This window comes from Lolium rigidum, chromosome 1, assembly GCF_022539505.1.
Source record: "Lolium rigidum isolate FL_2022 chromosome 1, APGP_CSIRO_Lrig_0.1, whole genome shotgun sequence".
In the NCBI taxonomy this organism is placed as follows: Eukaryota; Viridiplantae; Streptophyta; class Magnoliopsida; order Poales; family Poaceae; genus Lolium; species Lolium rigidum.
Genome location: NC_061508.1, coordinates 103,393,182 through 103,402,770, shown reverse-complemented (window position 1 = coordinate 103,402,770; position 9,589 = coordinate 103,393,182). Strand labels below are relative to the sequence as shown.

Genomic DNA, 9,589 nt, shown 5'->3' with positions numbered 1-9,589 from the left:
GCCTGCACATGAGAGCACAAAGTGCGGGTCAAATGCACCAAGGGTCAGCGTCTGTGTATATTCAGATTTCATGCCAAGAACATTCATTTTCTGCACTGAAAATGAAACATGAAAGCCATCCTGTATTTTGCAGCATACCGGAAGTTCATATAACCCCCTAAGTATTAGGTTTGGGACTCTAACCCCTCCTAACTATTATCTGGGACATATAACCCCCTTAAGTATGGAATACCGGTTAATTGACCCCCTCAGACCGTTGATGGCTGTTTTAGCTGACATGGACAGCGGTTTCTGCCACGTATGCAATTACGGTTAAGCCAATTGGAGAAGAAAGAAGTCCAATCTCCATCGAGCCCGTGCCGCCTGTCGCCCTCTCTCGCGCTGCACTAGAAGATCACGCCGCCGTCCCCGCTTCGTCGGACTCAGAGAGGTTACATCAGCCGCCGTCCCCGATTCGTCCCCGATTGGGACTCAGGAGCTCCTCCCCAATTCGTCCACAACGGGAGAGGAATCAGAGAGGTTGCCGGCATGTCCGATGCATCTGCGCTGGCGGACGCGGTGTCCTGAGAACTGAACTAGACGAGGGGGTCGAGGAAGAGCTCATGGCGGCGTAGAACGGAGCAGAGCGCGAACGAAAGCGGCCAGAGCAAGGGCTCGCATCGGAGGACGAGTGGCCGGATGCAGGACGGGCACCGTTGGGCCACGGAAGCGATCGAGAGGCGCACGAATTGATAAGGATGTGCTCGTAGCAGAGGTCAACGACGGAAAAGAAACGGGTTGGAGCAAAGGCACTTCGGGGAGCTCGGAAGGCGCTATAAAGAGGAGGTCCGCATCGTGATGGCTAGAAGATGGAGGAGAGTGAACTAGGGCGGCTGAGGTCAACGAGGTCGGGGTGGGCAGAGCTCGCCGCGGCGGAGGAACCTGTGGCGGCCATGGTCGCCGATGCAGGCCTTGGAGACGAGGACGACGGCTAGAGACGCCGGGAAGACGCAGGTTCGATACGGTGTGAAACAGTCAAAACCGGTGGGCCATTGTCAACGTGGATCGAAACCGCCTACAAAACAGCCAATTCCGGTGCGGGGGGCTAATTTGCCTGGTATTGCATACTTAGGGGGTCATATGATCCATTTAATAGTTAAGGAGGGTTAGCGTTCCAAACGTAATACTTAAGGGGGTTATATGGACTTCTTTCCAGCATACCGGTTGCTGAAGTCTCAAATCACCATTTTCCACATGTAAAAAAACACAGGTCTCAGCTGTCGATCTACTTATCTTGGTAAAAACAACATTACATCATCATCAGAACGAACCTCCGTGTCACATACAAGAGTAGACTAACCAAAGGATCATCGTTTCGTGGGGACTTTGCAGACTAAGTAAACACACAAAGCTTGATAGGAGAAACAAAAAAGGTGAGGATAAAAGAGCGTCTGGTCCTCGGGAAATCAGAAGATGGATGAGAAGACCGCGGAGACCACGGCCGCCGCCACGACGCCGTAGCCGAGCCCCGTTGGGACCTTGAATCCGCCGTTGGCGGTGCTGGCGCTCGCCGGGGCGGCAGGAGACGGAGTAACTGCAGGTCAGGAAGAGGGGAGCTCCACGAGTTAGTACCATTCAGCTGCTAAGGCGACTCTTTTCATCTACTTATTTGAGTGTTTGATCTTGTGGTACTGGTTGATGAAGTGCACAAAATTACATACGCACAAATCATTTTGACAATGACTTAACTGCGCACTGTTTTAACAGATTCTTGACGCTGTAATTTTTCAATTGTTATGACAGCATGGTGAAAGATTTAGTGATTCAGATAACTTACTCTTGGAGGCGTTTGCGAACATTGCGTAGTCTGGTGAGCTCGGGGTCAGGTGCAGTAGGTCTAGCAGGACAAAGAAACACTAAACATTAGAATCTGTCAATAAAGTGGAACCATTGTGAAGCTAGAGTTTCATCTGGATTAATCTGGAGTAGTTATCATGTATGCAGTGTGATGTAAGAATGAGCAGTCCTTTGTTCGATAAGTCAAAGATTTGTAAGCAAAAAATGTAGAACAAAAAGAAAAGAGAAGTATAATCTTATGCACCCCTATCACTATAAAAAAAGGCGAATCTATTGTGGTAAATAATAATAGTAAAAAAGGCGGGGTGTCTAGAAACCCATCTCATCACAGAACCGGGAGAGAACCAAAGTAAGAACCCATCTAGGGTTCTGTCACCCCGTCGGCAATGCCGTAGGTCCGCTCTAGCTTCGGTGCCCTTTGTTTAGATTGTTTCAATGTGTTTCTAGGATGCAGCGGCTACATCTGGTTCTTTTCATCCCATTCTCGTTCCGATGGCGTGTCTTAAGGGCTCGTGGAATTGTGTGCCAATGTGTTGGCGTGAAACCACGCCAGTCTCTTTTGATCTATAATTGCCATCTTTGGCGATGATTTCCTAGCTGATCGATTGGGATCTTAGCGCCAGATTTTGCCTTTGTGTATTACAACAAGCTCTAAACGATAAACTGTGCCCGTCTCCAGATATGGAGGGACAAAGACAACGGTGCGGTTTAGTGTCTATAGTTATAGCTAGGTGGTTCAAATAACTATCTGTAATGTTTTATTGCTGTTGTGCTTTTTGTACTAGCTTTGATGATTATTAATAGATGAGCAGAATTTTCGAAAAAAATTGTGGTTTTTCTTTTGGGAAATTTGTGGTTTATATAACGTGACGCAACTGGGGCAGTAGGAACATGGGCTGGATCTTGTAGTCAATCGACATTATAAGAGCTGGGACCAGAGAGGCGCATCCAGGTCCAGCACCAACACATGGCCTGCTTGACCCAATACCCACACATGGGCCATGGCCACGAACTTAGCTAAAATAAGCTAATTGGTTCTAAAAAGGGTAAAACAAGCTAAATTCATATTTTTTATTAAAATATAAAAAACCTTCGATGATGAAGAAAATTATTGTTTTGTTGCTTGATAAGAATAAAATTAGTACAATTCATCAAGAGGAGTGAAAGTACATGCTGTTAATGTCGAGTACTATATCTGTGCCACTCCAAAATTGTAAGGAGATCTCGATTCTATGAAAAAATGCAAGGAGATCTCGAGATCCATAAGCATAAACTCCAAAATTTGCAAGAAAAATAAATATAACTATACCAATAATCAAACAAAGATAGAAGCATGTGTTGTGCATGAGTAGGCAAGGTAGGTTACTGACTGATGCAGAGGGAAACGTTGGCGTGCGTGAGCTTGCAGGCGGCGGGCTGCGCGAGGAGGCGGTCGAAGCGGAGGCCGAGGTTCTGTACGCCGTGGTTGCCGCTGTGCACCTGCTGGATGATGTAGCAGAGGCACTCGGGGCGCTCCTTCTGCGTCTCCGACGTGTCGTCGCAGCACTTGGCCGACGGCGAGTCCTCGTGCCCCGTCGCGTAGTCCATGCAGTCCGACAGCTTCGACAAGTCGTCCTGGCACTTGGTCTGCAGCGCGTCCTGCGCCATGGACGACGTCGCCGTCGACACGGCCAGGAAAAGCACCGCCGCCAGCTGCCACCGCCGCGCCATAGCTCGCCGGCCGGGTGCTGGTTGAGTTTCCTGTTGTGTTTGGCTCTGAACTTTAGCTCAGCGTTGATCTCTTGCAGAAGTTGAGCTTGTCGAATCTGAGAGGATGAGAAGGAGTGACCGGCCGTCGTTTATAGTTATAGATGGCCATGATAGGAGGAGAGGTCGCGATGAGAGGGCATTCAAGTGGGGCGGTGAGAGTTGGATGTGTTTGCATTCAAGACGGGAGCGGCAGGCGGCAGGGGCTCGTCAGGACAGTTCCTGTGATGATGGTACGTACTGCGTGTCCCGGTTAATTTGCTTCGGCTACTTTTCATCGTTGCTTCGATCTCATGCTGAAAACTAGATATTTCGAATTCGTTTTGTAACGATCCAGAAAGCTTTGCATGGAGATGGTGTATGTTCTTACAAAATGTAAACAACCCTGCCAAGGTTTTACGTAGAGTGAGGCGCGACGTAGAACTGAGAACTAAAATCTTTAGGCTAGCCATAGTGCTAGTATCATAGCTAGTATCATACACATTGATCCTAAAAAATGCTGATGTGGCAGCTAATTAAGAAGGAGAGAGGAGATTACAGTAACATAGGTGGATACTGTATCATAGCGCATGTCACGAGAAAAGTTAATGCCAAACAAATCTTGTGCACACATTTGCATTGAGATTCTAAAAAGTAATAAATATATCATAACTATGATACTACTTCATGATACTAACCACTATAGAGATGGTACCATACACAAGTATTATACTACTATGCATGATACTACAACATGATACTTACCACTATGGCTAGCCTTAGACTAGCCACAATGGGAGTATCATAAGTAGTATCATGCATGTCATGTTGACAAAAATCTGATGTGGCACACCAATTAATGAGGTGAGAGATGAGAGTGGTATCATAATATGATACGGTATCATAGCACGTAAAACTAGAAAACTTAATGGCAAACACATCATGTACACACATTTACATTGAGATTCTACAAAACATTAAATATGATGATACTATGATACTATATGATACTATGCATTGTGGGGTTAGTATCATGTATGATACTTCCCATTGTGACTAGTCTTAGAGCAATCTCAGTACGTTTAGATTTAATTAAATCTCACTTAGATGATCTTAGACTAGCCACAATGGGAGTATCATAAGTGTATCATGCATGCCATGTTGGCAAAAATCTGATGTGGCACACCAATTAATGAGGTGAGAGATGAGAGTGGTATCATAATATGATACCGTATCATAGCACGTAAAACTAGAAAATTTAATAGCAAACACATCATGTACACACATTTGCATTGAGATTCTACAAAACATTAAATATGATGATACTATGATATTACCTTATGATACTATGCATTGTGAGGTTAGTATCATAAACTAGTATCATGTACATGATACTAGTGTATGATACTTCCCATTGTGACTAGTCTTATCGAAGCCTAGTTTACAATCTAGATGCAACTCACGTCAAACCGCTGCAACCAATTGGCGACTAGAGATATGTTAGTCGCAACCGAAAATCTCAATTGCAATCCATATACACATGAGAAAACTCAGTTTTAAAGAAAACATCAGTTACAAAACAGGTACACGCGATTGGGCACTGTTCGTTGCGTCGTCTGCTGCGGCGTAATTTTAACCATTGATTTTGCTTCAGACATGGATAGCGACGACGAGTTGATTGCCCTACTGCTGGAGGAAAAGCAAGCCTTCGACGACGACCTCCGGGAGCATTTTCTGATCATCGCGGCCCTCCGGGACGTGCTTAACGACCGAGGCGGTGAAGAGGAAGAGGCCGCGCCGCGAAGGATCAAGGCCGGGGAGAAAGAAGTCGAAGCCCCGGCAGAGGATGGAGGGGCATACCATGCTGCACAACGACTACTTCGCAGATGATGCAACACATGCTGACAATTTTCGGCGCCGGTATAGGATGAGCAAGGGTCTGTTCATGAATATTATCCACGGCGTTCGAGAGTTCGACCCCTACTTCAAGCTCAAGCACGACGCTGTAGGCGATGTCGGGTTCTCGTCGATTCAGAAGTGCACCGCACCACGAGGATGCTTGCATACGGAGCACCAGCCGATACACAGGACGACTACCTTCGCATGAGTGAGCCTACTACCATTGAGTGCATGTACAAGTTTTGCCGAGCTGAGGTGGGAAAGTTTGACAAATACTACTTGAGAGAGCCAACTTAGGAAGAGACTGCAAGGATCATGGCACAAAATGCTGCCAGAAGATTTCCTGAAATGCTTGGAAGCATCGATTGCATGCACTGGGCATCGAAGGCTATTATCTAGCCATGCAACTATGAGATCAATGGCCACCAATATACCAAAGGCTATTATCTAGCCCATGGTATATATCCCGAATGGGCCACTTTTGTCAAAACAATCTCGAATTCATCAGATCAGAAGAATTCCCACTTTACTACACGACAGAAGGCTTGCAGGAAGGATGTCGAGAGGGCATTTGGTGTGCTTCAAGCTCAATTTGCAATTGTTCGGTATCCTGCTCTAAGCTGGTCTCACGACCAAATGTGGGAGGTGATCAATGTTGAGGAAATCGCTTATCGGAGTTAACTCGGTCGGCTGACGATTAGCGATTAATAGGAAAATCAGCTGATTAATCGGGCGATAAATGAGTTAATCGGGCGATAAATGAGTTTATCGGCTAATCGGTGACCACTAAATAGGGATTAATCGGGCGATTAATCGTTGAATCGGACGATTTTTTGAAGAGTGGAGGTGATGCAGGCTTGTGTGATCATGCACAACATGATCATTAAGGATGACCGCAAGAATCATGCGAGATCACATGTTGGTCCCTATGAGTGTGAAGGCCCTCTTGCGGAGGTTGATCATGAGTTGCCTGCAGATTTTGCTGATTTCCTAGCCATGCACGCAGAGATCCGTGACATCAATGTTCACGATCAACTTAAAGCTGATCTCGTTGAGCATTTATGGAGGATCAAAGGAAATGCCACGACACATTGATCTAACCCTATTTACTTGTTGTTTTATTGTTCGTTGTATTTTAATTTGAAAACAATCTCCGCAAACATATTTATTTGTATGCTATATTTAATAAATGGTTGTGTTTTCGAAAACCCTTGTTTAATGTTTGGGGGCGGCGTTTGGGGGACGCGACTAGGAAGCGACGTCCCCCAAACGCGGCACGAACAAAATACGTCCCCCAAACGCTCGATCCGGCGTGGTTTGGGGGACGGTATGGGGGGCGCGACCGGAGATGCTCTTAGATTTGGTTTTCTAAAGAACTACTACCCTCGAACCTAGGTCTAAAACTAAATATATCTAAACACTTCTTAATGTATAGATACATCGACTAATTTTTAGCATCTTTTTATGAACGAAGTAAGTAATATAATAATTATCGCAGAACATATCCTTAGAGCATCTCCAGCCGTCTCCTCGACGAGGCCCTCATGACGCCTTTTTTTTCATCCGGATGGACGAAAACGACCCAGCCGCGCCCCCGGCTTCTCGTTTTCGTCCGGATTAGGCCTTTCATCCGTCCGGAGAGTCTAGGCCATCCCCGAGTTCCCGAGGCCCGGCTGGGGACTCCGGACGAAACAAAAACTCGCGAAACGTCGAGCGGGCCCGCGTTGTCGGCGACACAACCGGTAGTTCCCTGCATTAGTTTCGTTTTCCCTCCAAATTGCGCCGTATAGAAGCATTTTCCCCGCCGAAATTCTGAGCTACCGCCATTCTTCCCCCACAGTTGCAGCTCCTCCTCTTCCCTTCCACCACCATGCCGCCGAAGAAGCTCGCGGCCGACGACGAGGAAGCCGCGGGCGCCTAAACAGAGGCCGCCGGGCATGTGTAACGCAGCGTGAGCGGCGGATCAGGAACGGCGGCAACACGAAACTCGCGCCCGGGCGGAGAGGGAGAAGAAGTGCAACGCGAAGAGGGTGGCGGCGGCGGAGGAACAGGCGAGGCTGATCTCCATCAACTTCGGCCGCCCACACATTGCCCAATTCCCCGGGGCATGGCCTACCCAAGGTATGGTCGGATATCCTTCCTTCTCGCCGGCGTCGCTGGCCACTGCCGTGTACCATGACACCTACGCCGCTGCCGGCATGGCCGAGTTTACGCCGTCACCGACGGCGTACGACGGTGCGATGTACGAGGGTATCTCGCCTGCCCTGAGGCGAGGGCTGCTTCCCTTCTCCAACCCGGGATGCCGCCGTCAAATAAGCATGTGATGCACAAGATTATCATGTCGGGCTCCATGACCGCCGCGGCGAGCCCGAGCTTCACACAAGAGGAGGCAAGGGCGGCGGAAGTCGTCGCGTCGCGGGGCGGCTTCAACTCCAACTACGACCAGGGTGATCACCACGCTGATGAGGTCGACGGCACCCAATACGTCGACGGAGAAGATGAGGAGGCGTACGTCGACCTGGACGTCGACGAAGAGGAAGCGCCCGAAGCCCCGGAGGCGCCGTCCAAGGAGAAGAAGAAGAGAAGGAAGAAGAACTCGCCGCCAGCCGAGCCGCGGATCAAATGGATGGGCAAAGAAGAAGAGTGCCTCGCCGAAGCTTGGATGACGGTGTCTATGAACGGCACCCCGACGCGAATCAGAGCTACGACACGTACTGGCAGCGGGTCAAGGTGGCGTTCGACGAGCGCAAACTCGTCGACATGTACTTCAACACGACGGTGATGGATCGCGGCAAGAAGCCAATGGGCACCCATTGGGGGATCGTCCAGGCGGCGTGCAGCAAGTGACACGGCGTACAGGAGGAGATCGACAAACATGAAGTGAGCGGCGAGGACTTTGAAGCAAAGGTATACTCACTCGCCGTGGCTCGTCCATCGACCCTACATCGCCTGATCGCCGGCCTGTTTTTGTAGATGCAGCGGGCGCTCCACTGTACGCGGCAGACAACGGCGGCCAGATGTTCAAGTACCTCAACATGTTCGCCCGCATCTCGGAGTGCGACAAGTGGAAGGCGGTGCGCAAGAATCTCGCCAACAACAAGGGCGAGCAGTACAACCCCGACGCTCCAGCCCCTGCCGCGTCGGCGGGCCGCCCCGAGCTCGGCTAGAAGAAGCTCAAAGAGCATAAGAAGGCCGGCCATCCAGCCGACAGGTTGCAGGCGTCCTTCGACAAGTGCTGGGCCGATGCAAGGGCGCACGCCGCTGATATGTCTCCAACGTACCTATAATTTCTGATGTTCCATGCTTGTTTTATGACAATACTTACATGTTTTGCTCGCAATTTATAATGTTTTTATGTATTTTCCGGAACTAACCTATTAACAAGATGCCGAAGTGCCGGTTCTCGTTTTTCGTTGTTTTTGGTTCCAGAAAGGCTGTTCGGGCAATATTCTCGGAATCGGACGAAATCAACGCCTAGAACCTTATTTTTCCCGGAAGCTTCCAGAAAGTCAGAGAGGGACCAGAGGGGAGCCCTGGGGGCCCCACACGTGGTGGCGGCGCGGCCCAGGGGGGGCGCGCCCCCCTAGTGTGTGGGACCCCCGTGGCCCTTCCGACTCCGCCTCTTCGCCTATTTAAGCCGTCCTGACCTAAATCTTCGATACCAATTGACGAAACTCCAGAAAGACTCCAGGGGCGCCGCCGTCATCGCGAAACTCCGTTTCGGGGGACAGAAGTCTCTGTTTCGGCACCCTGCCGGGACGGGGAAGTGCCCCCGGAAGCCATCTCCATCAACGCCACCGCCTCCATCATGCTCCGTGAGTAGTTCCCCCATGGACTACGGGTTCTAGCTGTAGCTAGTTGGTACTCTCTCCTCCATGTACTTCAATACAATGATCTCATGAGCTACCTTACATGATTGAGATTCATCTGATGTAATCGGTGTTGTGTTTGTTGGGATCCGATGGATTGTTACATTATGATTAGTCTATCTATAAAGTTTGTGAAGTTATTGTTGCTGCAATCTTGTTGTGTTTAATGCTTGTCACTAGGTGACAAGGGATTAACTTATCAATGCCTATGGATTGTAGGCTAGGGTTTAGTTAGAAGTAGAGGGCAAGTAGATCTCGAA

At 49.0% G+C, this 9,589-nt stretch overlaps 1 protein-coding gene across 1 annotated transcript; it reads right to left on the bottom strand.

Annotated features, from left to right (window-relative positions):
- Positions 1 to 1,239: 1,239 nt before the first annotated feature.
- On the bottom strand, positions 1,240 to 3,722 carry LOC124704460 (non-specific lipid transfer protein GPI-anchored 1-like). The gene is made up of 3 exons (XM_047236746.1): positions 3,207 to 3,722; positions 1,817 to 1,876; positions 1,240 to 1,573 (listed from the first exon to the last, which is right to left on the bottom strand). Exons 1-3 carry the CDS (start codon positions 3,544 to 3,546, stop codon positions 1,446 to 1,448), a joined length of 528 nt encoding a protein of 175 aa, XP_047092702.1. The 5' UTR covers positions 3,547 to 3,722; the 3' UTR covers positions 1,240 to 1,445.
- Positions 3,723 to 9,589: the final 5,867 nt, after the last annotated feature.

Bases quoted from the DNA above. Each gene is read 5' to 3' on its own strand.
- LOC124704460 (XM_047236746.1), bottom strand. From the start codon at position 3,546: ATGGCGCGGCGGTGGCAGCTGGCGGCGGTGCTTTTCCTGGCCGTGTCG. The intron at 1,877-3,206 runs GTCAGTAACCTA...TTGTCCTGCTAG, and splicing joins CAACGTTTCCCTCTGCATCA to ACCTACTGCACCTGACCCCG. The intron at 1,574-1,816 runs GTAAGTTATCTG...CCTGACCTGCAG, and splicing joins GTTCGCAAACGCCTCCAAGA to TTACTCCGTCTCCTGCCGCC.